Source organism: Daphnia pulex, chromosome 12, assembly GCF_021134715.1.
Source record: "Daphnia pulex isolate KAP4 chromosome 12, ASM2113471v1".
In the NCBI taxonomy this organism is placed as follows: domain Eukaryota; kingdom Metazoa; phylum Arthropoda; class Branchiopoda; order Diplostraca; family Daphniidae; genus Daphnia; species Daphnia pulex.
The window spans coordinates 9,655,433-9,683,405 of NC_060028.1; the positions used below are offsets into that span (position 1 = coordinate 9,655,433).

General features: G+C 42.2%; 8 protein-coding genes across 11 annotated transcripts; 4 read left to right on the forward strand and 4 right to left on the reverse strand.

Annotated features, from left to right (window-relative positions):
- The first annotated feature begins 63 nt into the window (after window positions 1-63).
- LOC124208602 lies at window positions 64-3,335 on the forward strand. Its single transcript, XM_046606433.1, has 4 exons — window positions 64-269; window positions 341-612; window positions 704-799; window positions 927-3,335. Exons 1-4 carry the CDS (start codon window positions 89-91, stop codon window positions 2,349-2,351), a joined length of 1,974 nt encoding a protein of 657 aa, XP_046462389.1. The 5' UTR covers window positions 64-88; the 3' UTR covers window positions 2,352-3,335.
- LOC124208604 (inositol-pentakisphosphate 2-kinase-like) lies at window positions 2,770-17,105 on the reverse strand. Of its 3 annotated transcripts, none has more exons than XM_046606439.1 (11): window positions 16,828-17,105; window positions 6,135-6,291; window positions 5,799-5,818; window positions 5,599-5,712; window positions 5,388-5,523; window positions 5,051-5,322; window positions 4,684-4,742; window positions 4,486-4,558; window positions 4,261-4,355; window positions 3,629-4,174; window positions 2,770-3,509 (listed from the first exon to the last, which is right to left on the reverse strand). In XM_046606439.1, exons 1-11 carry the CDS (start codon window positions 16,969-16,971, stop codon window positions 3,266-3,268), a joined length of 1,860 nt encoding a protein of 619 aa, XP_046462395.1. In that variant the 5' UTR covers window positions 16,972-17,105; the 3' UTR covers window positions 2,770-3,265. The 3 variants fall into 3 exon arrangements, with proteins under 3 accessions (XP_046462395.1, XP_046462393.1, XP_046462392.1); XM_046606437.1 differs by having other exon boundaries at window positions 6,135-6,285; window positions 16,828-17,102; XM_046606436.1 differs by having other exon boundaries at window positions 6,135-6,288; window positions 16,828-17,102.
- On the reverse strand, window positions 9,541-12,818 carry LOC124208611 (protein BTG2-like). Its single transcript, XM_046606451.1, has 2 exons — window positions 12,470-12,818; window positions 9,541-12,289 (listed from the first exon to the last, which is right to left on the reverse strand). Exon 2 carries the CDS (start codon window positions 12,029-12,031, stop codon window positions 11,387-11,389), a length of 645 nt encoding a protein of 214 aa, XP_046462407.1. The 5' UTR covers window positions 12,032-12,289; window positions 12,470-12,818; the 3' UTR covers window positions 9,541-11,386.
- A 495-nt stretch (window positions 17,106-17,600) lies between the features above and the next one.
- Window positions 17,601-19,464, reverse strand: LOC124208928. 2 transcript variants are annotated; one of them, XM_046606793.1, is made up of 5 exons: window positions 19,320-19,464; window positions 18,843-19,222; window positions 18,596-18,768; window positions 18,314-18,471; window positions 17,601-18,216 (listed from the first exon to the last, which is right to left on the reverse strand). In XM_046606793.1, the coding sequence occupies exons 2-5, from the start codon at window positions 19,005-19,007 to the stop codon at window positions 17,798-17,800; spliced, it is 915 nt and encodes a 304-aa protein (XP_046462749.1). In that variant the 5' UTR covers window positions 19,008-19,222; window positions 19,320-19,464; the 3' UTR covers window positions 17,601-17,797. The 2 variants fall into 2 exon arrangements, with proteins under 2 accessions (XP_046462749.1, XP_046462748.1); XM_046606792.1 differs by lacking the exon at window positions 19,320-19,464 and having other exon boundaries at window positions 18,843-19,260.
- Window positions 19,465-20,102: 638 nt separating this feature from the next.
- Window positions 20,103-20,983, forward strand: LOC124208807 (cuticle protein 7-like). The gene is made up of 2 exons (XM_046606676.1): window positions 20,103-20,219; window positions 20,305-20,983. Exons 1-2 carry the CDS (start codon window positions 20,208-20,210, stop codon window positions 20,857-20,859), a joined length of 567 nt encoding a protein of 188 aa, XP_046462632.1. The 5' UTR covers window positions 20,103-20,207; the 3' UTR covers window positions 20,860-20,983.
- On the reverse strand, window positions 20,424-23,049 carry LOC124208806. Its single transcript, XM_046606675.1, has 3 exons — window positions 22,890-23,049; window positions 21,951-22,814; window positions 20,424-21,881 (listed from the first exon to the last, which is right to left on the reverse strand). Exons 1-3 carry the CDS (start codon window positions 22,976-22,978, stop codon window positions 21,110-21,112), a joined length of 1,725 nt encoding a protein of 574 aa, XP_046462631.1. The 5' UTR covers window positions 22,979-23,049; the 3' UTR covers window positions 20,424-21,109.
- A 1,554-nt stretch (window positions 23,050-24,603) lies between these two features.
- On the forward strand, window positions 24,604-27,842 carry LOC124209801. Its single transcript, XM_046607999.1, has 10 exons — window positions 24,604-24,801; window positions 24,879-25,016; window positions 25,103-25,190; window positions 25,263-25,427; window positions 25,496-25,610; window positions 25,683-25,814; window positions 25,878-26,010; window positions 26,085-26,690; window positions 26,766-27,293; window positions 27,369-27,842. The coding sequence occupies exons 1-8, from the start codon at window positions 24,669-24,671 to the stop codon at window positions 26,270-26,272; spliced, it is 1,092 nt and encodes a 363-aa protein (XP_046463955.1). The 5' UTR covers window positions 24,604-24,668; the 3' UTR covers window positions 26,273-26,690; window positions 26,766-27,293; window positions 27,369-27,842.
- On the forward strand, window positions 26,773-27,723 carry LOC124209986. Its single transcript, XM_046608239.1, has 2 exons — window positions 26,773-27,293; window positions 27,369-27,723. The coding sequence occupies exons 1-2, from the start codon at window positions 26,773-26,775 to the stop codon at window positions 27,721-27,723; spliced, it is 876 nt and encodes a 291-aa protein (XP_046464195.1).
- Window positions 27,843-27,973: the final 131 nt, after the last annotated feature.

The window sequence follows — 27,973 nt, forward strand, 5'->3', positions numbered from 1 at the left end:
CCGCTCATTTTCAAAATAAAAATATTCTTTTTGATATTTTTTTTTAAATTGATTTAATAATATAGTACCCAGTTTGTGATGTGAAAAAATGGACGAGGTCGTTAGCAAGTGGTGTGAAATCGCCGAGAATACGACCACGTATTTATCCAAGAATGTTCAAGACCTTGTTCTAAAAAAAGGCATTGCAACAACAACTAGCATCAGTCTAGAAATTGCTACAGATGATTTGCTGGATATTTCTAGACTCTCTTCCTCCTTACTAAGTGATGGTATCTGAACTGCTGCTTAATGATATGTATTCAAGATAACTGAAGCAGGACCATGTCTTTTATTTCTCCAGATGGTTACTTACATCATCCAACTCAACGTAGTGCAGAATGGTACATTCAACACATTAAGGATACTGAACCTTTTTTTGCCAATGTAAAAATGAAAATGAAGGTCATTTCTGAAGAAGAGTTGCAAGGCCTTATCAAGCTGTGTGCATGGATGCACCAGCCCCAGACAGTCGATCTATGTTTTGATTTGCTGACCAGGAAAGAGGAAGTGGCTCTCAACTCCCACGAATGCCTCCTGCTCACAACTGCTGCACTTGAGAGGGCTCTTGGCAATGTAGATAGTCTTCTTTCTTATTTATATTACCAAATCTCTTTGTGTTTCTAGTTTGAATTTCAAAACTAATTCTTGTTTTCTATGAATCCAGCTATTCTTACACGGGGATCGAAAGAAGAAGGTCCCATCTTTGCTTCGAGATCTGCTGGCCTCGCCAGAATTGCTCTTGTTACTGGGCACATCCCAAGTAAGTAATGCAATCAAAAATAAATAAATATAAAGAGTCGCTCAAGGTCAACAGCAGTATCTAAAATAACAAAACACTCTTGTGCCATTGGCTCTTTTTTTTTCGTCTGTGTACATGTAAAATGTAGGTAATCCTTTTACAGCTGTTGCTTGGCAGTCCTCTGTCGCTTAATTTGAGAAACCTGATATGGCACGGCTTCGTCGGTTTCCTCGACTGGGACACCCACGGCTACGCTTCCGTCTTGCTGTTCGTCTGCGCCGCCATAGGTCGACATTTGGATGACTGCCGATCGATAGAAACCGTCGATGAAATCATCCCTAGACGTTGGGCTACTTTCGAGCGACATCAGCACAAGTGGCCAAAATGGTCGCAATTTATGGCCGACAACGAAGAGATGTTGGTGGAAGCCGTTTCAGAAACGCCAGCCCTGCCCGGCAGCCGCAAGGCCATTTGGCTCCGTGCCATTAGGCACCATCAGAAGGGCCGTTATGGTCGTTGTTGTGCGCTGATGATGCCCGAAATAGAGCACACGCTCCGATTGATTTACTGCGCCGTCAACGGGTGCCCAGCTCGAGCCCTGACTGCTGAATCAGTCGTTCACTACACGACTCTGGACGTCATCCTGGAATGCGGTGGTGAATCAAACGACGTGAAGCCTCGAATAGCCGAATTTCTGGGCAATGGACTCTATTCCGCTTTGCTGGATGTATTCGTCCAACTGGAAGGACCGCGAGTTCGCGATCGGTTTAGTCACGGTGAGTGTCGCTTGTGGGACATTGACGCCCAGCTATCCACTCACTTGCTGGCTCTATCGACCGCCATTTTGTGGCTGCCCGGTCGTCCTTCCTCTGTAGTCATTCCTCATTATTCATCGCACTTCAGTCCGGCCGCTCTATTTCATCGAGAACTCGTCGAAACAATCGAAGCCATTGGGCGCTGGCTCGGCTGTCTGCTCGCTCCATGCCCATCCGTCGACGTTGATTTGTCCGCTTGGCCGGCGGAATGGCGCCCGCTGGTAAGCAACTGGCTGCGTAACTGGTCGCCTGCGGTTAATCAGCTGTTAATAAATCAGTTAAAAGAAGAAGAAAACGACCGGCGAATGGACGACATTGTCGTCATCCATGCGGGCCAGTTATCGCCCACCTGGCTACGTAAAATGATGAGCCAGATCGTATTAGGTTGCCAACGGCTGACGTCTCATTACAACCAAAGAAATGGGCCCGGTACTTTGTCGTCATTACACTCCCGACAGCGATCCACTCATGCCCGGATGGACAGTTACATGCACCTATTCATAGCGGCCGTCCAACTTTCCTTGCTCTTTCCCATAGCCGTGAGCTTTGGAGGCCAAGTGATTGTCAACGATCCGCCAACCGTACGGCGGATGAAACGGATCGTGACTCGCTGGGCAGATCATTTCGCCAGGGCATCCGCCAACAACCGTTGGATAGAACTGGCAGACTGCACCAAAGACTCGATCCAATCGATGGAAATCCTCATTTCATCCGTCCTCGTCTTTGCTTCCGAATTCCCATCTCCATCCGCTTGCTAAAACTTCTATGCGACATCCGTCCTTGCTGCTGCATCTGCAAAAATGGATTTCAGTCACGAAAAAATCAGTTGGCATTTTGATAATAATAGAAATCCAATCCAACCCACGTATTGTGTGTCGGTGGAGGAGATGCGGACCAGTTCCAAAGATAAACTTACCTCCGGTTGTCCCTGACTGATGACGCATAAACTCTTGAGAAGAAAAAGGAGGAATATTACATTCATTGAATTTGTATATGTATTAGAAATCGTATTACAAAAACAAAAAAGAACCGTTTGGCCCCGGCAGCCTTTTTCGTTAGCGGCCATCTGTTGGTAATAATAATAATAATACTCGTCGTCCAGTTAATAGAAAAGGAAATTTCTACAGTGAGTGTGGTTCCTTTAGGGCAATGAAGAGAAAAAAGGTAGCGATTCCGTTTTTACGGTTTCTTTTTTGTAATATTTTTTTCCCTATTAAATGTTGGGCACAACAAAAAAGAAATAGGGACAATGAACCGCAGACATTCACCACCAACAAATTCAAAAGGGGAGAGAGAGAAACAGAAAAGTGTTGAAAACCCTGAAATGGAACAGGAGAACTAAAGGAAAAATAAATAAAAATGTGGATGAAACGGTGGATAACTCGGGTAGAAGAGAAGCAGACGCAAAACGGATAGGTAATTCAATGTTGAAATTGATCAATGGCGGACGTGAAAGCCAAAAAAGAGGACGTGAAAATAGAGAAGCCAATCTCCTCGTATTGCATATTAAACGAAAGGGTTTAAAGGCCCCTGACGATAGCGCCACGATCAAACTCCAAGGTGCCGCAGCAAAACACAAAAAAGAGAAAAATGAAAACGGTCGATTCGTTGACTAGTTTTCGACTTGAATAAATCTGATGAATAATGAATTCGTATATAAAAGGAACAATTTTCAAACTTTTGGCGGCGGTGGCGGCGGTGGTAATCGATTCACGGAAGACGAGTGGGAGGAGCCGTCGCTGTTGCTGAGCCAAAAAGCTTCGTTCATGGCGAGGTTTCGCCGGCGGTGCTTTTCCACGCAAGTCACTGGCTTCGGGTCCAAGTCGACGACCGACGCGTGACACTTGTACACATGACCTGAAAGGTCACGCACAACCGGCAACTCCTCAACTGCTGCTGCTCCACTCGTGGCTCTCCTGCGTGAATCGAATCAATTTTGTGGACGAAATGAAGAAAAACTCATTTGGATTTTTTAATAAATAAATTAAGAGGAGAAGGAGGTCGCAGACAAATCAAAAAATGGACAACAACATACTTGGCTGATGGATCCAGTCGACGCTGGAAGGCGATCATGATGGAGCAATCGCGAGTCGTCGACGAGATGCGGTAGCGTTGAACTAGACGGACGTCATCCATCGTCTGGTCGCTGGTTTTCTCTTGGCTAAGGAGCCAGTCGGCCGTGCCCGTGTGCGGATGCGTCCAGCGCATCGTTTCGTACGGGACGGAGCCGTCACGGAAGCGACCGACCAGGGCGTCGTAGGCGTCGTAGAGCCGCTCAAAGTCCACGTCGCCCAGCGATTGAACTCGCAGCAATCGGCAGAGGACGGACCGTGACGGAAGCCGAGTGTTGCAGCTGCCCAGCAGCCACGAATCATTGCACTCGGGCGTGGTAACAACAACGGGCGGCAGACAAGGCAGTGAATGGTCGCCCCTTTGTTCTCTCATCAGCGCGTTCCAATCTTCCAATTCCGATTCCTCCAATGCTGGACAATGGACGCCCTGGACAGATTGATCGGTGGGGCCGTCGCAGATTTCCATCGTCAGCGCTTCCATCACCAAAGTGCAGAAATGTTTCAAAGGCCTTTTTAATAAGATAAAAAAAAAATGACATCTTTAATTTAGCCTCGAATCTTTTTTATCAAAAAATAAAGTCGGAGCCAAACTGACAGTGTGCGATCGCTGGTGTCGTCAAGCTGGAACCACTGCTGCAAAACGGGCAGCAAGTTGTTTTGGCATTCCTCGGCAAACACCAGATTCCCATCCTGTGATAATCAACGGAATAAAATTACAATATTTTAACCGGGCATATTCAAAAAGGAGAACGGGGCTGGCTGGCTGGCACTGGCACCAATTTCTTTTAGCTTGATATAGTGTGGAAGCTTTATGCTGTACCTGGAAGATTCGCAGGTTGTTTTGCGGCGTTCGCGTCAGCGCCACAATGGCTTTCAGCATTCTCAACCGAGATCTAAATAGGAACATTTTTTTTCAATTCTGATATTATTTCGTCGCATAAATAATGGCGGGGGGAAAAAGGGGGCCACCCAATAATTAACAACAACAACATCATTTCTGACGATGATTATTTCTTACCCTGAAAATAGATCGAGAGGACAGTACTGGCTGAGCAACTGGATCTTTCCGTGTTTCCTCTACGAGAATAAAAGTTGAAATTAATCAAATTGGAGGAGAAGAAAACAACGGAATAACCGACAAAAGAAAACCCCAAAAAAAGTACAACAATCGGCGTACAACTATTTTATTATCATTTCCCGTGTTGATGGCGTCGAGCACGACACACACAAGACGACCAAAGAGTCATAACCCAAAAAAGAGAGAGAGAGAAAAAGTACCGTATTTGGTGTGCGTTGGGAGAGAAAACGGTACCTACAACAACAACAACAACAACGCCAATGTTGTTTCTTTCTTTATTCCAAGCCCCGGTGTTACTTATATATACCTTGAGGAATTGGTTGAGGCAAAAAGGGCAATGTTGATGACCCTGGCTGAGGAAACCTTGTTTCGGTTTGAGTTCGACGCAAAACACTGGCGGCTCTGCAGACTGACGCTCAACTGTTGTTGCTGTTGCAGCCTGGTTGTTGTTGCAGGTGACTGGAAGCGACAGCAACTGCTGTTGCTCGGTGGCTGTCGACATGGCAGGAGGCAAAAGTGTGCAATCCGGGCAAACAATCACGTGGCAGACGGGAGCTAACCGTTTGTGCTTTCGGTGAGCTTCGGGAAAAATGATCGGATGAGATGAAATTGGAGCTAGGGAAACAATTTCGTTGGTTTTATACCTGGACGGAAGACGTCAATGAGATGATCCACCTCTTCAATTTCTTCTAAATCTACATGGCAAACTTGGCAGGGACGGACCAGTCCGTCGCCCAGCAACGACCCGAGTATTTTTTGACTGAAAAAGAGTCGCTCCAACTAAAAATTTTAGGGGAAAAAATAAAATCACGGATCAAAAAATGAAGATTACAGGGGATTTTGAGTAGATCTAACCGTTTCGTCGATTGTTCGGATGCCTCCGTTGACCTCCTGGGCTACAAACTGATTGTCGGAATCCATCCGGCGTAGCTTGTAATCAATTTTAGCCAACTTGACAATCTTTTTTTCCTACAACAACAACAACAACAACAATAGAGATGAATGAACGGTGTGTACTACTCAGCAGTATTTGTTTTTAATGAGTTTGCGTGTACCTGAGGCAGGGCCAAGACGACTGGAGATTTTTTGGTGTGTGGGTGAAAAAAAATTGAAAACAATAGAAAATGATAAGCCGATTATTATTATCAATCTTTTCTTATTTTCCAGAGAAGCACAACAACTATTTGTTTGGGCTCGAGAAAAAATAAAAGAGGATCAAGGACCGACACCATTCCCCCCCCCCCCCCCACTCAACCAACTAGACAATAGCTGGGAGGGATTATACACAATGACAAATGTCTTGCTCAAACAGAAAAATTCTGCTGTTTCATTGTTTCTTATTGATTTTAATAAATTGCTCGAAAGAAAGAAAAGAAAAGAAAAATATTTACTGGAAGCGTTGCCCTCTCCTCGGTAGACCCAATGGCGGGGACGTTTCAATGTCCATTGAGGACAGTGGCACGAACGGGTCGTTTGGTTACCGGCGTCGCTAGTCGTCCCGACGACGACCGTTGGCTGCTCAGTCACACTCGGCTGCTGCTGCTGCTGCTATTAAATGTCAGAGTAGATGTACACAATAACAACATTTTCAATTGAACTTTTTTTTGTCTTTAAAATTAACAAAATATAAACAAAAGCAACAACATAAACAAAAAACAAAAGAACTTGAAGAGAGAGCGAATAAAATTTATTCAACGCAGAGAGAACGAAATTTGCCGGGAGGACTTTCACCGGAAAACGTCAAAAAACCAAAACAAAAAAAAACCCTTTCACGTCATTTTTTTATCATCGACATTCACTTTGTCCTTTTGTCGTTGAGTGTGTGTGATTCCGTCAGCAAAGAAAAAAAATGAGTCACCCAAACGGATCAGATTTTTTTGTTTTTCACAGGAAAATGATGTCACCGACAACTCGTTCACGTTCAACGAGAAATCATTAAAAAAAACCGAAAAAAAATGAGAGCTAACAAAATGTGAAATGGGCCACTTACTTCCACATTTTGCCCCCCCCCCCCTCTGATTACAAAAGAACTAGAAATGTAGAAATGTATGGCAGTATCTAAACCAATCCAATAATATGCGGGTTCTGACTTTATTACACAGCCGAGTGTCGCTTTACACAACAGGCAGCAGCGGCGGGGCGTTGTCTGTTGGTTGGGGCTTGCATCTATAAAAATAAAAATACACATTGCACACACACACAAAAAGAAGTTTGGGAGTCTCTTTCACTCGGGTTCTTCACCTACTTAACGTCCATTGCACTCCCGGCCTTCTACACACACTACTATATACTAAAGGTGGTGCTGGTTCTCTTTTCTCTTTTTAAGCTCAACGATCATCTTTCACCTCCCGGTCGAGGACTGGCGAAACTTGAGAAATACATTATCTCTCTTCTCATTTTGTTTGAAACTAAATAATTTCGCATCATCACCTTTTTTTTAAAGGTGAACCCCTACTGTTCCAATATCCAATTGGACATTGGCCCGTTTACTTGTGTTTTAAAATGGGATAGCCGAACCCGTTTCATTATTAGGATAGCCATTATTACACGCTGCGATGATCAGAGGCCGGGCAATAACGACCCATTGAAAAATCAAATAAAATCCGGTAAAATGAAAGAAAAGAAATAAGAACGGGGCCGTTAGAGTTCATCGCAGGAGGGAGAGAGAGAACCTTTTTTATTTCTCTTTTTCTCTTTGGTGAACGATCGGACGCCGAACTCACGAATTCGAAAGTGCGTGTCCCCCCAGCAACAGCCAAAACACGAAAAAATAACACCAACAGTGAAAAAATCTCTCTCTCTAGCTTTGGAGAGAGAGAGAGAAAATAGATTCCATGATGAAGCGGGTCAGGGCCTGACTTGAACAACAATCTGGGCATGCACCCAAGCACGGCCGAAAAAATGACGATTGAACGAATTTCGGGAACAAGGTTCTTTTTCGATTCCCTCAAAATTCGCCATCCAACTAATAATAGAAACGGTAAATAAAATAAAATAAAATAAAATAAAGTCACAAAATGTTTGCGATGCGATGAAGTTTTTTTTTATTATTACTATACAAAAAACAAGTCTCTTTTTTTTTGCTTCCATTATAATAAAAGGGTGTACATTTTTTTGTTTTTTCCTTTTTTTTGACGGTGAACAAAAATACCTCTGTACACACACATACACACGTAAGAGCGCACATATTTGTTGTTGCAGAGAGAAGGGGGAGACAAAATAGAATCAATCAACATTTTCGTTATATCGTCGAGCCGGGAGAATGTTTTTCGGTCGCCCTTTTTATATTCCCATTTTGTCATCATCTTCTTCTTCGTTTCCAAGTAGTTTACATGGACATTTAATTTTTAATTGAAAAAAAAAAAGACTTGAAGAAAGTAAAGAGAAATAGGGGGAGGGGGGATTTCTTTGCCAAATATAGTAATTAAAAAAGAGGGTACGATATATTTGAACGAAAAAAAGCATGCACCACACACCGTGAGAATTTCCGTGTGTCGACAATTTCGAAAGAAAAAAAAATTGGAAAAATTTCCATCTTTTTTGTTTTGTTTTTTTGCAAAAATGACACGAATCGAATCACATTTTTTTAAAAAATTCTTCTTCTTTCACTTCTCTTCAAAATTGCACGCAAACCAAACGGCGAGGGGTTCTAAAAATAGAAGGGGGGGGGGGGAAACACTACATCATAATTATTATCAAAAACGTGAAAATTGAAAGAAAAAAAGGGAGAAAAAATTTTTAAAATAGAAGAAAAAATTAAAAGAGAAAAAAAGAGACTTGTCGATCAAACAAAATCAAGTGCCGAGAGACGAGGAGAGTCAAATACCGATTTTTGTCTCAAATCACATACGAGATAGTTTTTCTTGTCTTTTTTTTAGCTTTTTCGTAGAGGGGGGATGGGGATGGGAGGAGCGTTCGCGGGAGAGAATTTTACAACATCACAGGCCGAACTCAATTTTTTCCACAACACAAATTTGAATTGAAAAAAAAATAAAAAAATCACGATAGGGGAGGAGAAATGGCGCACTGGAGAGAATGGAGGGCACTTCAAAACAATTTGTTGTTGTTTCTTTCCCCGTGTGGTTGTTGTTGTTTTTTAAAAATTCTACAGACAAAAAAAGTTGTTTTCTTCTCTATTTGTCTCAAATTGACTGGGTTTTGGCGTACTTTTTTTTTTAAATCAAAAATGTGTTTTTCTGTTTTAATTTAAAAAAATTAAAATGTCCACAAAGCCATTGAAATTGGGAGAATTGTCGCTTTTTGTACAGGAAACGGCAAGGCAAAAAAATGAATGGCGTTGGATATTTTAGTTTTTTCTCGTCTGTCAACCAATCAAATGCAAAGTAGCTCGCAATCATCACGCACCCATAGTTAATTTTACACGAAGAACAAAAAAAAACCATTTTACACTCGAAAAGAGATGTGGAAGAAAAACAAAGAATTTCTTTTCCTCTCAAGACCCGTAGCGAGACCCATTTTCTATTTAAAAAATTTACTTGTCCCGTCATCATCTCCTATTCTGGATGTTTTTTTTTTCTTTCGCACACTCACGCCGCTACAAATAAAAATATTTCTTTCTCTTGTTTCTATCCCCAGGAAAACAAACAGACCCCCGCCATAATTATCTATACAACACACTCACGCTCAAATAAAAATTTAAAAAAAAAAAATATTAAGGGGTAGTAGGTGGAGGAGAATACATCAGCCAGCAGATATTTTCACGCTTCAAAAAATGATTTGACCGGATTTTTTGTTGAGAGAGGGTGGGCGGGACTACGACAAATGTAAAATATTTCGAATAAATCTGAGCTCAATTATCGCATCCGTATTTTTCGGGAGGGGGGAGGGGAAACGGGATTTGTACGATCCTCTCCTTTTATAAGTACACAGTTGGGGCTTCACAATAGAGCAGCTTTACAATGTCGCCAAAATTTGGTAGGAGGAAGTATAGATGATTGGACGATTTGTTTCTTTTTTTTAAAAAAAAGGAAGAAGATATTGCACACTAAATGAAATATCAACGGGATCACACACACAATCAATTTCAAGGGATGAGAAGGGGATGATCGAATGAGAAGAGAGGGGGGAGGTGGTCATTCAATCCAGAGAAATCCTGAGATAAATATCCCGAAGCCGGACCCATGAAAAAAAACACATCGCGCTTCCATTTAACAAATATTTAAAAACCCCGGCCAATCAAAATGAAAAATAATAATTAATTTAAAAAACACTTCAAGCAAAAAAATATGCTGATCCATTTTTTTGTTTGTTTTGTTTTCGTTTTACAAAAAAAAAATCTTTCGTCATATTTGAAATTTGTACTTTTTCTCTTCAGTTTTTTAGAATAATTGTTAAGGCCGGAATTTTTCATATCGCTCATGGGCGGATGGCCATCAACAGGTCAGGTTGGAATGAAAAATTGTGGGGGGGTTGCATTTGTTTGTTTTTCTTCACCGTGTGCTTGTTTCAATTCAACTTTTTTTTTTCCATTTTTGGTCCCCGAAATTCGAAAAATTAAAAATCAATGGATTGAAATCTTTATTTTGTGTACATCATTTGAAAGGGGAGGGGTAAGGGTGGGGAACCTCGAAATTGAGTGGTGATTGTAAAGCTGCCATCCGTCCGTCTTGCGTTCAACACCAATTAGAAGATAGTTTTAGGGGGAAATCACAAATACGATAATTCAGCTGAGATAATTAAGGGATTGAATTGAAGAGACTTTTGTGTGTTTTGTTTTTTAATCTTTTGAAAAAATCGACTACCATTTCTCCTTGAAATTTTTAAAAAAAGCAAAAATAACTTGATTCGTTAACCGAGCGACAAAAATGTTTTGTAGGGGCGGGTGGTGGGGGTATTTCGACAATTATGATATATAAGATTATACACACGTATTTATATATATAAAGATGGGGAGGGTTTGTTTGTTTCCGAACACGGGGGAGAGACACATAAAAAGAGAGATATAAATCGAGTATGTCATATATCATCGACGTTTTTCTTGTGTGAGGAGGATTCAATTGTTTTTAGTTTAAATGGGAACTTGTTTCTTCTTCTTCATTGTGTCTTGATTCTTTGTCTTTTTAGCTCATCTCTTCCAAATGGGGTGGTGGTGGGATGCACGGTTGGCAATGGCTTTGTTGAGATCACAGTACGGGTTTAACACAACACACCGCTCCTCCATCTTCTTCAGAGCGGCACAAGCAGCAGGTGGTGGGGGACACATTTCCCCTCCCGTTTGAAATTTTTTAAATTTGAAAAAAAAAAATCTTTTTTCCCCATGTGTGATGATGAAGGAAACGTTAAATCGATGTGTGAAGTCACCAAAAATAATAAAATAAAAATAAATTCCGTCATGCAAAAATTGGGTGGCTGTTCCATTCTTGACTCCCCCCATTTTTTCTTTATTCCCCCCATTTTGTTTCTGTAAAAAAAGCCCCCGTCAATATTGAATCTCGTGCAATGTTGAAACAAAAAAAAATATTTGATAAGAACAGCAAGGTCCAAAGTGTTGTTTTCAGCTGGGTTTGATGTGTGTGTGTGTGTTGGATGGATGGGATCGGAAAAAATCCCAAATTGAAAAGAAAAGTCCGTTGTCGTTCGGTGTGGATGGATGATGGGTCGGCGGGGTGATGGCGCAAACCGTCTAACTAGAAACGTAGGAAGCGAGATGCTCGAAGGCCAGGATATTGCGGGCATCCATCATAAACTCCATTTCGGAACGGACAGATTCTCGGCAGCCGGCCGATGGATCTCCACCACCACTACTGGAATCCATGGAAGAAGGAGACGACGACTCGGATCCACCCAGCGATGGTGACGGCGAATTGGACGAGTTGGGAGTCGACGAAGCCGATGAATGGCCTCCTCCTGCTTTGTTGGATCCCATGACGTTATTCCGCTCCTGCCTCATCGATTCCTCCACTTCCCGCTCGTCGTAGAGGACGCAGATGGACCCGTTCTCTCCGATGCGGTACGACACTTCACGCGGATCGATCCACATCGTCAATTCCGATGGGAAGATTCTGTGCAGAAATTGGCCAGGCAATCCGACGAGGACGCCAGCTTGGGCCAGGACCGGATCCATTTTGCCGTTGATGCGGATGCAGCGGTAGCCGCTGCCTCTGCAAGGCTTCTCGGGAAACCAGTGCTCCTGGTAGCGTATCCTCAACGTCTCGATCAAGGCAGCCCGGAAGACTTCCAGCTGTTGGTCGGAAACGATGGCCGATTCCTTGTTCAGACGAAGAAGTCTGACGAGAAAATTGGCTGCTGAAGTCACTTCGACGCGCATTTTCTTTGATTCTTCTTTTCTGAAATTGTTTTAAATTCGCGAGGGCGGAATGGTGGTGGTGATCGTCTTCTTCGTCTTGGCCGAGATGATGAGCATCCAAACAATCAAAGAAAAGATGTGTGTGTGCTGTGGCGTCAGAGAATGAGAGAGAGAGAGAATACTCAACAATGGGGTCTGAGGACGTGATCAAGATGGCGGCTGCTCGACAAGATGGCGGCCGTGAGAGAAAGCTGGTGTGAAGCTTTTTAGTTCTCTCAACTGCGCAGTTCACACACAATGGCACGACCAAGAAAGGACAAAAAAAAGGTATCGAATCAAAAATCATGTCAATAATTGATTTAAAGTAACAAAAATAAAACCGTTTTTCAGTTGGCCCATTTCGGTTCAAAATCCAAAATGGCGGTACCAACACAGAAAGGAACCAAAAATAAAAATTACCGTTTTTTTCGCAAACGAGGAAAATTGCAGGAAACAAGTTGACTACTTGAATTGAGAACGAAACCAAAACAGGTTTTTAAATCCACGGTTTTGTGTTGTTGTGTGAGGAACCAGTAAAAACTAGGATGAAGAAGAGAGAAATCCCTTTGTTTTGTGTGTGCGTTGTTGTACTAGAACAGCAGAAGGCAAACAAAAAACTGTTTTGTTTTTGGCGTTAGTTCGTTATTTTAGTAACGACGACGGCGAGATGGAAGTTCGTCGGCAACTGAGACGCTTTCCGCTCCTACACTCGGGGGTATATACCCTGGGCCGACGAGCCCGAGCCCAGGGAAGGAGGGACCTGCGCAGTCGAGTTCTTTGTCTCGCCAACCCACGCCTGTGACGTCACGGTAGCTCCGCCCATCAGACCTCGGATCCGACCAATGGCCGAGCTCGTAGCAACTCTCGCACCAAAAAGAAAAAGCAAACGGAGGGGGCTAGCTAGAGGGACCGGATTTGGCAGTGCGTCGTTGGGGCGGATGGTGAATGATTATCATTATCATCATCATCCTTGTCACTTCTTCTTCTCTTTCGTTTCGTACTTTATTTTGGGGGCGCCTCCTACTACTACGTATTTTTTAAAAAAATAAAATAGAAAAACTAGCTAAAGCCGAGAGAAAATAAATATAAAACAGTCACCTTCATTTGTCCTCGGGACCAGCTGAGAATCTTTTCTACGTATAATCGACGACGACGACAAACGCATTTCGGACCAAAATTGGTGGGGCCATTAGATTCATTCCAAGATTTTTGGGCTTTTTCTTTCAGGATTTTTGCGAGAGAGAGAGAGGAGCGGTGTGCAAATTGATTGATGAAACGATGCGCGCGCACCTCCGTCGTAACGAGACGACGCCGTGCGGGATTGACGTCAGTTCCGATGACGCGTTTCCACACACCGCACAAACGTCCGTACGTGTGTGTTGGTGAATGAATAATCATTGACCGCCAACCGCATCCAGCAGGAAAGAAAGAAAAACAAACAACAATTTTGTCGTTGATATTTTCTTTGTTCATTCCCATTCGAATTCGCTCGATACCAGAAAAAGGCGAAAGTCACCGCGTCGACGATATTATTTTCTACCGGTTTCCAGTTTCGTTTCTTTCACAATTTTGGGACATGGAACCGTAGAATAGCTAGTAATCTTATCACATTTTGACGAAATGAATAAGAGAACCCAACTCCTCCGGTCGATCGAATATCATTTGAAAAAACAAAACAAAAAATGTCGAGATTGTAAAAATTTGTTTTTTTGTGTGTGGCATCAATTTCTCTAGACTGGTATATCCGGTTTTGATGTTGTTGTTGTTACAAGTATGATATATCCTTCCAAACAACTTGTTCTTCACAGACATACGATACGATACCCCCACATAAATTTTAAAAAAGAAAAAAAAAAGTTAAGTAGATTGGGGTCCCTGGGATTGGATTTAACAGGACACAAAGAAGCGCGGAGGGTGAAAAACAGCTGTGAAGCATTTTGAGAGAGAGCCCCCTGACGGCTAAAAAACAACCCAAGAGTTTCTTTGTGTTAAATGGGCGAAGCAGCAGATGTCCAACTACTTTTTCGGATACGTTGGAAAATGTCGCGCCGTGCGAAAACCACCGGAAAAACAGTGGCGACGAAAATGAAAGTTGTAAACAAGCGTAAAAAATATCGCCATCAAATTGCCAAAAAAAAATAAATTAGACGCGATAATAAAGGTGGGAAAAGTCAATCGACTAGCTGGAAAGCGTTGGCCTTTTTCTTCATTTACCATCAGATGAAAATCGAGAAAGTTTACACGTAAATGAGAGAAGAAAGTCGATTAATTGACGTCAAATGGCTTGACGCCACCAAAAATATAAAGAAAAAAACTCGTTTTCTCGTTCATTTTGGCTCGTGAGTGCCATCTTTTTTGTCTTTTGGGGTTTTAAAAAAAAACAAATGATTTTTAGGCTGAATATCATTAAGCCAGAGTCTCTGGTGCTGGTGCTACTACTATTCCAGTTCTCTCTATTTATTCCACAACAAGTCGACAACAAAGAAGAAAAAAGCTCAACACAATTTCTTTTATATATTCCCCCAAAAGAAATGCTCAAGAGTTTCGAGACAGAGAGAAAGTTCCCTTTTTACTCTTTTGACGTAACTCCCAAGGAAATTATTGCGCAAATATTTCAATGGAAGGTGGTAGGAGACTCAAATAACAACAACAAAAATAATACAACGCCGTCTACGATTCAGGCTACAGGGAAAAAATCAGCTGATTTGAGGTTCTCCCAGGCTGAAAAACACGCACACAAAGGAACTTGTTAGACGAGAGAGGGACGCCGGTGCTGCTGCTATGGTCCCGATATGGCAGGGGACCGGATTTGGCATCGGAGAGAACCGAGTGGTTAGAGGACAAGCTGTAGAGGACGAAAACAAAGAAGAGAAAAACCGCCTGTAGCTCTTTAAATAATAATAATAAAAAAAAGAAAAACAGCTGATTGTGTGTGTAGTCCCCCCTCACACACAGATGGGGGAAACCGTATACACACACAGCTGGTTTTTCTCTCCCCCCCATACAATTTTCGCCCCTCTGCTATTCTTCAAATTTCATATTCAAAAGTTAGATTTTTCTATAGAAAATATCACTAGGGGCCAACCAAAACACAATGGTCCATCCTGTCGTCTTCTTCTTTTTACCGAGAAACTTTTCTTTCCACTTAAACATTTTTAAAAAAAAAAGCTCGACCTGAATTTTTATTTTCCTTTCTGACCCTGGAACGATGCAGGTAGGGCCCTTGGACTTGTGTAAATTCGATCACCAGGGCCCATTTTTAAAAAGAAAAAAGAGAACACACAAAGGGGGGGATTTTGTCTTTATAAGGTGTTTTACTTCGTTAGTTGCTACCTGGATTTATTCGTATCAGCCACCCTTTAAACCCAGTTTTTTTAAGATCCAGGAAACAACAAAGAAAATCCCAGATGGCCGATACGTACCAATCGAGTAGTGAATGAGATCAACAGAGAAAAATGAATTTTGTTAAAAAAAGGCACGTTCAACACAGATTCACGCATGGATTGCGCCACTTGTCACACGTTTCAGTTAAATGGTGACACAGCCTTGAGTTAAATTATTTCATTTTTTTACGAGAGAGAATTACGCACTTGTAAGTTATCGCGTCCGTTATCTTTTTTTAGGGGAGGGGAGGTCGAGTCTTAACTTTCAGACAAAAACATTCGACAACAATAAAGCAAAGTCCAAAATTTCTATACAAGCGGCTGGGAAAAAAATAAAAACGAGGAGGAATTATATTCTTCTTCTCGTGAAAGAAACAATTTTTTAAGCGGTTCTGTGGGAAGGATATGACCGATTCGACAAAAGAAACGAAAAAGATCCGTGACGTCATTTTCTACCCAGGCATCTACCAATTAAAGGTTGAAATGGAATCACGTTGATTGGGAAGCCCAATGAAATGAATTCCGTATCGAGAAAGTTTTTCGTGTGTTTTTATTCTTCCGCGTGATGCCGAAACGTGAATTTGTCACGATTTTTTCTGGGCTTGGCAGTTGGCATCCATTTAAAATCGGACGTCATTTGTTTAAGAGAAGAAGAAATATATACAATCCACGTGCCAATGACGAAAAATAACGACCCAATGTAGAACGGATGAATTCATTTCCCCGTTTTAACATTGAATTCTCCTTTCCGCGGGCTGAATTCACAACAAAATCAATTTTTGTCATGGAAGGAAAGGAGAAGACGACGAATTTGGCCGTGAGAGAATAACACAAGTCACGTTGCTGAAATAATCACCTTCAGAAAAATATCAACTCCCCGGTGATCATAATGGAACAACAACTCCCGGAAATATTTTTAGAAGTTGAGGGAGGGGGGGAATGAAAACCCACAAACGACCTCTGGTGTTCTGGGTACAACAAAAAAGAGTTACCCAGAGGAAAACAAAAAGAAATAAAGAATTACCATCGCAATGTTTATGCGAATGCGCGTGTTGTGTGGTCGAAAGGTGTGCGCATTTGTTGCTGTTTTTTTTTACTCTCAACTTTTTCCCATTTTCAGAATGTGCGCAGTTTCGCAGTTAGGGAAAAGGTCCTTTCAAGGACAAACCAAAATGGCGGAAACGAGTTTCAATAATCACCGCTAGGTGGCAGCATCGTACTGGCGCACAAAATCGGCCCTAACGACGTCCCCTCTAGGGAGCAATCATCAACACACAACATGACGTGAAAATCGATAAGGAATGATTAGACATCCTTTCGTTTAAAAGAAGCTTAAACGACTAAGGCGATCATAAAACGATGAGAAAAAAGGGGGAGGAGAGCTTTTTGACTTACCGAGCTGGAGGAACCTAATCGGAGGCGACCATCTTGCGATAAAACACTGACATCCACCAGGTCTGCCGGCATCGTGGTGCTGGCCCAATCTGGACGATGCACATCGTTAAGTGACAGAGAGAATTCGCAGATTTTACGAATCATGTAATCAAATGGCCAAAGCACTGATTTTCAAATGTGAAATCAATTTTCCAGCGGGAAACAGTTGTTCAAAGCACCTTCAGCACCGACACACATGCACTACACGCAGCCACTACTCGGCGGGAGAATATGTTCTCCCAGCAGACGACAGTTGAGAACGCCAACGCTGGGGTTGTGCAACCTTCAGCATTTATCTTTCAATTTTCAACAAATGAAGCACTGCAATTTTATGATAACAATTACAAAGTCATTAAATCTTGTGATTATAAATTTTAAAATAAGTGCAGCAGATAGTATAACCGGATTTTGTTTTAGTAACGTGACACTGACACCGGTTAATCGGTTAATTCGATCTTTCACAATGCAAACGCCATCTACATGGTAGACCAAGATGTAGAAATGCTTAATTTCAATTGTTACGATTAATCACGAAAAATAGAAATGAGACTAATTAAAATTTGATGTAACAAATTAATAAGTCTCACAAAGTCGCCAACGTCAATTATAATAAAACACACCACAATCAGCAGGTGTAAAATTAAATTTAGAAAACATTGTCGTTCCGACGCCAAGTCCGACGCCCACGATATGTTAACTTTGAATAATACGACACAAAGTTGAAAATATCCACGATCTTTCTCAACGTTGTATTGTCGTTATGTTTCAAGAAAATAAAGTCGTCAACGTATCAACTTATATAATGAACTATTTTCCTTTCGAAATCATTGAATTACATTTTATGTACAGTACAGAAATAACAGTGTGCCCCTCTGAAAGAATTGCAGTTGCAGCAAAAGCTAAATGGTTTCATTTACCAGCATAGACATAATTAATAGAAATAGATTGAGCTCGTATTTTTGCGGATGACGATCGGTAAACTCGGTCGATTTTGGTACAGACTAGGATTTTGTGAAACTATTTGTTGCTTATCGCGAGGTCTTGTCCTGTCAATTTCAGATTGGAACCTGCGCATTATGTCACTTGATTTACCAGACTGGAAACTGTTAACTCGTGGAATCCACTGGTCTGATCTTGTTGTGCTGTGATCATCGTAGATTGAATGAACTTGTGTAGATCCCGACTTGACTGAACCGGCAACATCCAAAAATGGTGGCGCTCGTTGCAGCTTTTGGCGATAGTGTCCGCCGTACAAATCAATGCACAGGATGACGAAACAAGCGAAATTGGCAATCAGTGCGAAACCGCTAAAAATAAGAACTGTCAATTCCAGCCACCACCAGGCGATACCTGGATCAAATAATAATAACAAATAACTTTTATAAAATGTCAATTTTGTTTGTGCGTGCGTGAGGATATTGTCACGTTTGTCGTTATATTATCTTACAGTCGGTTTTTAAAGGTTCGTAAGCGTCAGCACCAACGCAAACATGTTGCGGTATCTCTTGATTGTTGTAGAGTTTGAGCTGCTCCGCGATGGCGTAAAAGCCGGCCAGGGCCGATGCGGCAGCGGCGACAACTGTGAGGACAGTGCCGAATATCATCCTGCAATTTAATTGATGCCATGTGTAAGTGTCAAGTACTGTCATACGCTAAACGATAAGCTGAGTTGTCGCTGTCTTTATTTGTTGCATGATATAGCCTTGATAAATCTATTTCTTGGCCTTACATGAGCCGCCTACGAGCTTTGATGACGCAGGCCATGAAAAATCCGACCAGGGCGTTAGCCGAACCGCTGCTCATGGCCATGGCCGTGTACAAAACATCCCAGGAACTGCTATAGCTTGAACTGGGAAGACTGTTGCCATCGTACATTTGCGTGAAGTTGTAAAAGATGTAAGACTTTGGAATCAAATAATCAATTAGCCTAAAAATGATTATACGTAAGGAAATTGTATTATTAAGGATTTGCTTACCTGTAAACCGACCACTACTACACCAGACACAACTAGGACACCGATCGTGGCCTTTGTGAATCTCCTTGGAAGGAGGGCGTCATTTTTCTCTGGTTCGGCGTTATCACGCGAAGTATTAGATGGTAAATGACGTCTATTTGCTGTCGAATTCCAGCTCTGCGCCATTCTTGATGTGCACTACTGTGTTATTTTGGCACTCAGTTATGGATGATTTGGCTTGTTCCTGCAGGAATCCACGCTGACAATACACCAGTGATTTCCAAACGTGTTTGATCCGGCCATATGACAGTCAAGTGAATATCATGCACTGATAATCGTAGGAGCACTTGTCAAACTTCTCATCTGCGACCCATTGGAGTAACTATGGCGCGTTGGTCCTTCTGTTGGAATCATATTTTTTACTCTATCAATTATCCTCCCATCGTCCTAGATAAAAAAAAAACTAAATACAAAAGATTTTGGTTTCGTTTATCTCACCTAGTTTTGGATGGTGATGTCAAAAGTCACAACAATTTTATGGCTTGCCTGCATTATATAGTCTTAGATCGACTGCACATTCGAATCTCTCTTGTAAAAACCACAAGATTTTGAATTTTCAAACAAAACACTCAGCACCACTGTTTTTTTTTTCGCTATTTAATTCAATAAAATTTAAATGAATTGGTATGATTGATATTTTACGGTGTCACATCCTGTGTCTAATCAACATACGAAAAAATCGCATGTCAGTGCTTAGAGCGACGTGTGTTATTTGTACTCGTTTTATATTCTTGTCCACTAATAAAGCTTCGAATAATAATCGTCCAGGTGCATACAAGATAAGATAGTTCGGTTGCGTAAAGCATACGCCACGTTAAATGCTACGAATCTTTATAAGAAATTAAAATACTGATCAATACTCTAACTTTTCTTTGGTTGGTTGATTTCATATCAACCCAATCCTCGATAGCATTTGTCAAATTTGAAATTTAAGCTTAGCTATTACAAAGGACTTTTCAATGGAGTTGTTTCTATCAGATTTGGAGCATATTATTCCTTATACATTTGAAAGTTCTCTGAAATTTACTGGTTCACCTTGATGGTTTCGCCGTGCCGTTGCAAGGCCGTCTTTCAAAAAAACTCGCACCGTGATTCACGTCCGGGAGTCCGAGCAAAACAAAAAATTGTGCTTTATCATTTACTTTTTGTTATTGAAGTTCTTTTCCTCATACCTTCACTCTCTTCTGTCGAAAAAATGTTCCATTGCGGTCACCGGTGTGATTTACTTCCTGTTGTGGCTTCAATATAAAAGACGAGATACAGAGAAGGAAAGTCAAACAGCATCGCCCAGTCTTGCAACTCACATTCTCCCTCAGCGATAAAGTCATGCAGTCGATCGTACGTGATTTATCTTATTTAAAATGTAGCCTATCAATTGAAAACAATTCCTATTCTAATCATTATTATTACATTTCTCATATAGGTTGCTTACCTTTTGGTTACGGTTGTGGCTTCTCAAGCCAGATGGATTAACCCAGGATATGGAATGGGTGGATTCACTGGATATTATCCAGTTGCTCCGGCCGCCCCAGTTGCTTACCACGGAGTTCCAGCTGCAGTTCCAGCAGTCGTTCCCGCATACGGTTACCCCAGCTTCACTTCCACCCAGTATCACGCTCAGGACGAGTTGGGTCAAGCCAGATTCGGTTATGCCCACCCTGGACAGGCCGCCTCCAACTATCGCGATGGTTTGGGCAACCAGATCGGCAGCTACGCTTACTTCAATCCCGAAGGTAAAGAGGTCCGCGTTTCCTACACCGCCGATCACCGAGGCTTCCGTGTCCTTTCCAACGACTTGCCAGTGGCTCCCGTTGCCAACCTGGTAGCACCGGTTCAAGTTCCAGAAACCATCGAAGTGGCTCAGGCTAAAGCCGCTCACTTGGCCGCTCACGCCGAGGCTAAAGCCGCTCACGCTGCCGCCAAAGCCGCCCTTCCAGTTACACCTGTTGCACCTGCTGCACCCACCACGACCGCCTAGATGTTAGAAAAAGACTCAAAAAATTTGCAATTAGTTTCTTCCTCCTTGTACAATAAGCTCATCATAATCCATTTTTTCTCGCTACAAAAAAGTCGAATGAATAAACAAAATGTTTTTCCATTAATTCATTTAAATCCCGCATCTTCTCATTTTGTTAGAAAACCAAAATTTATATTCTGTCTGCCAGTAAAATCAAAGTGCAAGGTGAACTGTACACAATCAATAAAAAAAGTTCCATTTTTTAAAAAATTCAAAAGTTGGACAGGAGAAAGTTGGTCACTTCTTCAACGTCTGGAGAAGCGACGATGGCGAGTTCACAAACTTTGGTTAACGTTTCCACTTGATGCATTTCGGCCAGCCCGAGGAATTGCTTGTTTTTGAAAGTCATCCTGGACGAACCCGTGTACAGGAAATACAGAAAATGTTCGACAACGTGCGCCTCGATTCCCTTGTGAAACGAAATTCGGGATTTGCCGTTCTCCTTGAGATTGCGCAACAGGCCATTGAGCACGGGACTGCGAGCCGAGAGGACCATTTGATGGGCTTCCATCAACTTGTTCTGGCCGACGAATATCTCGACGTCGGTGTGGCGACAGCCTAGAGCGGCCTCCCACAGTTGCGTCATCCAAGAGACGTCCATCATCTCGTAAGAATAATCGGCGATCGTTTGAACCATTTGAATATCGAACATGATCGATTGTTGAAAGAGTTGCTCGAAATTGACGTCGACTTGGGCCGCGAAGAAGAGCATTTCGGATTTCTCCAGCTGCTGTCTGACGCTCTTGGCTTTCATTTCGATCCAGTTGGAGCAATTGATGGAATAGAGCACTTGGATGACGAATTTGCGGTGGTTGACGCAAATGAAATGAACGATCCCGTCTTTGAGATGCAGCGAAAAGAGATTCTCGTTTTGGTAATCAATGGCCAGCGGTTTTTCGGCCGATTCACGTCCTTCGAAGATCCAAACCACTCGGAAAGTCGACTCGGGATGGCCATGTGTTACGTAACTATTTTTTTCCGGACTGTATAAATCAATTTTTAAAAAATAACGATTAACTTCGATTAATTTTAAGATTTCGATCTTATTATACCTGATGATAACAGAGGCTGGTGGTTCAGTTTGATTTAATTCGAGGGTCGAAACGAAACTGGCCATCTGCAAGACGTCGATTTTCTTGACTGCGATTTGGCACAATTCCACCAGAGTGTTGAGCTGATAGCGGATGGCCAATTTCAGCAGTTGTTCATTGTCCAGCATTGGAATTTTGGGTTCTCCGGTGTAGAGGAAATAGAGAAACTGCTCGAAAACGGTCGACTCCACGTCGTCGATGTTGATCTGCAGAGGTCCGTCACTTTTCTTCCTGGGAAGTTCATCATCCAGTTCAGTGTCAAATTCGGCTGCAAAGACGGGACTGCGAGCGGCCAGAATGGCTTTGTGAGCTGAAAACTTTTGACCTTTGCACACGAATTCAACGTCGACGTAGTGTTGGCTTTGCCACAGTTGTTTTTTTACCAGACGATCCGACAGCTGATAGGAATAACAACCAGGAACGCTTCCTTCCAGCCAAATGGAGAAGACGAATGTACATTTGCCAACGACCATTTCGGTCAGATCGTAGGTAAACAACTGCAGACTTTCGCCGTCGACATTGTTGTGAGTCATCTTCTGACGCGATTGGACATAATTATTATCCGAATAGAATCCCACTTCTCGCAGTCTCAGTCCGATGTTGTTGAGGTCGATGGCCATGAAGATCAACGTCGGTTTGTCGCGATTCTTCAGGCCGACGCGGAAGACTTTCTCGTCGCGGAAACAAAGCATCCGGGATGAGATTGTTTTGGGTTCCATCGCGACATCTTCCAGCTCCCAACGATAAGTCACCATCATCATGGATTTACCCAAAATGGTGGCCGGTTTCATTTCGACTTCTTCGCCTTCTTCGGCGTAAAATTGGCTACAAATTTACAATTAAGTGAAGATGTGAGAAACTATCACTGATTGAACAAAAAGGAGAATTTGTCACTTGTACCTTCCTGGAAGAGAATCCGGTCTCAATGGCGTCGAAACTATATTGCTAGTTCCACAATTCATGTTTTCTGATTGAGATTGGCAATTCATGTTCAATGTCGAAGTAACATTCGTGAGAGATTCTCAACAGCAATCCTGTCAAAAGGAAGAACAATGTACGACTGCCTTATTTTTTATCTGGCCTTCTCCCTTTTATAAACAAATAAAAGAAATGAAATTTGTGCTCATGACAAGCCGACGTCACACGGATTTCGTTTCTGTCGAAGTGGGAGGCTCACCTGCCTCTACCTCTACTGGGACTATATTGCTAAGAATTGTAGCAAGGAAACATTCCATTTATTCCTAGACAGGTAGACCATTCTATTAATAATCAATAGGTCATAGGGTCCAAAACTCAATAGGGAAATCGTCGGACGACCGACAGACTCTAGAACATTATGGCGCAAAACAAAAACGGTGGTATTCCCTGTTGTTCAATTTGCAAGTCCTTTGAGGTACTTTTTTTTACAAAGAAAACGCATTTATCAATATATACCATTAAATACCATTGATACTGTTGACATTAGTGATTCTCAGAGGGAAAATAAGTGCGAAAAATCACCTCCCACAAGACAAATATAAATTGAAATCAAACAGGCGAATCTTTTTTTAAAAATCCATGCGTTAAAAAAATAATTACGTCGCCAATCGTCGTACATTCCTAGCTCGGAGTTGAAACCTATTTTTTATTTGGTAATAATAAAGAAAAATAAAAAAATAGATTGTAATGATAAAATAAAATTCCTTGCATTTAGAGCATGGGCATTGCGCAAGGCCAAAGTTTCGTACCGGTATACGTATGTGTGTTGATTCATCAAATTGTGAAAGTCGACAAAATGTCGACCTTGCGATCGAAACTTTTGTTGTTGGAAATTCTAAAAGTTCCTGTGCAGCACTGTAATAAAAACGATATCCAGACAGATTTCCACTTATAAAGCTGATGCCAAAAAGTCCGTTTTGCTAGATGCTATAATCCCTGGCGAGCAAAGTGCCACGGTCATATAAAGTTTTTTGTTTGAATAGAATTGAGCAAGGACTTTTTATTGAATAAAATTACCTGTGCAATCATTGTGGGGCGTCACAGTCAACATGAAACTTGTCATTTGTTCGTGACTATAGGTTCATTTCATTAAATACAAATTTAAAATCTTTTTTTTTTTAGCTCGGAAGTCAAGAGACTGGTTCTTGTATTAAAGAGGACGAATAAGACGAGATGAGTTTGGCAGAATGAAATCAAGCACGACAAGAGTTGACCTCATACTATAGAAGAGCTATAAAGTCGTCTAGCCTGATACCCAAGATCTTGTTGAACGACTTTAATGCTACGACACAGGTATATTCAATAACGGCATCAAGTTTTGGCGTCTAGCATTCGCCCTAATTTCCCAGTATTAAATGATGATAAAGCCTTATCAGAGATCTTGCCCCAAAACTAATTTTTATTATTCTCCAGCTCTTTTAACAATTTTGGACTTAGAGATTTGAATGAACCCCCCCGGAAAAATGCTACCGCTCATTAGTTTATGTTGAAACTATATAACCTTACAGGACAGTGTGTGGGGCTTTTATCAGTATAGGTCGCCGGGATAAGTTGGCCGCTATATAATCAGCGGTCGGATATGAAGTAATACATTCCCTGGTGATTGGTGATAACGATGGCTTGTGTGTTGGACATGGTCGCCTACCCCTCACACCTATGGGTGCGTAGTTTCAGTCTGGCCACAATTGTTGTTGTCCCGCCATGAATTTCTCCAGCATCACGAATTCATCCGACGTCGTGGATTATTCCGGCGACATTGTGGGTCCCTTGGAATTCAACTGCAGTCAATACGAGTTTGGCAAAGAACCGCCCAATGTCACTCAACACTTTGACGGTATTATAGTAGAAAAATTCATCTCCAATATCGATTTAAGTTGTCATTAATTATACAAATGGATTTCATATTTCCAGCGCTGGGAGTCGTTGGTCTTGGATTTGCTTATGGAGGGACGGCAAGTTCGGGCCTGCTCACACTTATCTTTCTGATCCAAATTTGTTCTAACGTTAGGAAATGTCCGTGGGAATGGCAACGACCGCTCAGTTGGATCAGTAAAAAAACAAAACCCTGTCAACTTTATTACTATCCTTGATGGCTGATTACTATTTGTTATTACGCATCTGTGTGATTATTATAGTTTCCATGCCGATGATCATTTCGTGGCTCTCACTGACGTCCTTTCTGGTCCCACGGGCCGGTAACCTGTGCGGAATCGTCAAACAATCGTATGATGCACATAACATTTCCAGAAAAACCTTAGAAAATCAATTTTAGGTACTCAATTATGATTATTTCAGGTACATGCCGTTTATGCTGATGCATTTTCTCGATCTAGCGCTCATGATCGACGGTGATGAAGAGAAAGTCCTGGAAATATTGATGGACAATCGAGTCCCAATGTCCCTTTGCGCTGCCCCTTGCTGTTTCTTCGGCATCTGCTGCGGCAGTTCCATCGTCACCAAGTGAGTGTGGACGTAACGAAATTAATGGCTATTGATATTTGATTATATATCAATTTTAATAATGACAGGCGAGGATTTCGAGCTCTCAGAAGGAGAGTGTATCAAGCCCCGTTATGGCAGTTCCTCCTGACGATGGCCGCCGTCGTCTTGGAAATTGCTGAAATTAACCAATTCCTTCCGGAAGTAATTGAAACAAATATTCACTCACATTATATAACCATTTTATTATAAGTCTGGCTATCGAATTTCCCGCAGCATATTGTGACGCCTCTATTTCAAACCTTGGCCGCCCTCAATGTTTTGATGTACATGTTGGGCAGTTGGGGTTTCAACGTCATCGTCAAAACATTTAAAGGATTGGAAAGATCAAATTGGAATCGTCGCATGGTAAGTGTCGGGTCATTTAAATTTCACCTGTCTGTATGTGTTATTTAATTATTATGTACTCAGAAAAAAGCTCACGCTTTGACGCTCTTCATCGCGGCCATGAAGATTCAGATCTTCATTCTCGGATTGTTGGTCGATTACAGCGATTACATTCCATGTTCGCCACCGGCAGTCTCACCCGCTCACATGAAACAAAGTAGGTCGATATCGCCATCAACCGGTCGCCAATTATCTCATCTTTAACCAATTCAAATTTTTCTCGATTTCTAGGTATGGATGCAATGTTGAGCCTAATGGAGGCCCTCATCTTCGGCATCGTCTTCGCGTTCGTTTTCCGCGTTCGCATCAGCGACATTGAACGCGCCATCAAAGGTGATGGCACCGAGAGATCGCCCAATTTCTACCTAGTCCAAAATATGCAATATCCCAGCACTCATCAAGCCTACGATGCACAATAATAGCCATGAGACTCAATTGCGCTGGATGTATAAAATATTAAGCAGTTGGAAAATACAATAATGAATGGAAACAAAAAATTAATGACATTTTCTCGGAGACATGTCGCTTATTATATTCAAATCTTGGAAAATTATAAGGGACAGTGCGAACCGGTTTAGGCAACTTTTTTGTGTTGTCGTAGAAATCGTCTTTACCTGTTGGTTTCTGCTATGTATAACAGCGCAGCATTTGCTCTACTTTCCCGCTGGTATTGCGTGGGGAACGATTGTCCTTTCTCCCGTTTCTCTCATAACAACGTGCAGCTGAGTGGAGACGGACCTTAGTCATACGTCGGGAAGCAAACTGTTCACTTGTTCGTGCCATAAATATCATCCAAAAGTTTCTAAATCATTTACTTTGTGGGGCTCAACCCAAAAGGTAAATTTTCTTTTCCCGGTTGTTGTCAGACACGGACAATTGAATTCATTTGAAAAAGATATCATTCATCGATAGGGTCAAAATGTATTCATCGACGGAGACTTCAACGTCGACTGAGAACAAGATGTACTACCACCATCACCAGCTGAAGAAGATGAAGCAAGGGCGGAACGAGCGCATCCGCAATTTCACGCGGCGCATCGACGCCGCCTTCATGGAAGCCTACGGATGTCGTGATTTTCCCGATCCCGATTTCAATTTATTCCGTCGAGGAGTCAAAAAGGATGTCCTGGTCAGGGGAATGCAGCGATCCGTCTGGAGGGAACTGCACTCGTCCTACCTGTTTGAACACATCACCGACGAGGAAGTGTCGTGGCACGATTTGTGCGAAGCCGCCCAGAACGCCGAATGGATTGTCGATCTGATGCGCATCGGCTCTTCCCGCTACGTCAATCCGCCGGCCGTTTCCGATAAGTTACTCCACTCGTTCAGCATCAACCGCAACGGATTCGTACGCGTCTACACCGACGGCATTTGCCTCCAAAAAGGACATCCGGACGCTCAGGCTGGAATTGGCGTCTGGTTTGGCCGCAACCACCAACTGTGCGTACATCATTAAAAATTGTAATTCAATTTCGTATTATTTTACATTAATTGATGGTGAATTTGGTATTGCAGAAATTTGAGCGAGCCGCTAGACGACCGAGACGACACTTCGAAAAGTGCAGCTGAAGTCAGAGCGGCTATTGAAGCCATTAAAATCGCAAAGGCCTGGGGTATCGGCCGGATGGCCATCCACACTGAGTCCAAGTACCTGCGCAACGTCATCGAAAATCTCATTTTTTACTGGATGGACAACGGTTGGAGGAAGACGACTGGCAATTTAATCAAACACCGGAAATTGTGGCGTGAACTCCTCTTCACTCTGGAAGAAATGGATGTCGAATGGAAATATCTCAAAGGGCCCGGAATCTACGACGATGGATCGTCTGCCGCCAAACGACTGGCTCGTGAGGGAGCCGAACGCTATTAAAACACGCTATTTGATTGCTCATTGTTTTTGTAAATCACCGTATAATGAAATGATTTGCTGTTATTCTGAATTCACTATGAATAAGTCATGAATTAGAAAAATAAAATTTGACTTCGCTATTGAGTAGCTACATATTGTACCGAAATGAACACGACGGATGCTAGATGGCAGAAAAACATCACCTGTTGTTCTGGTCCGATAATGTAATCACCAAGTAAACAGCGTCAAATGTCGATAAGGAAATGAGTCT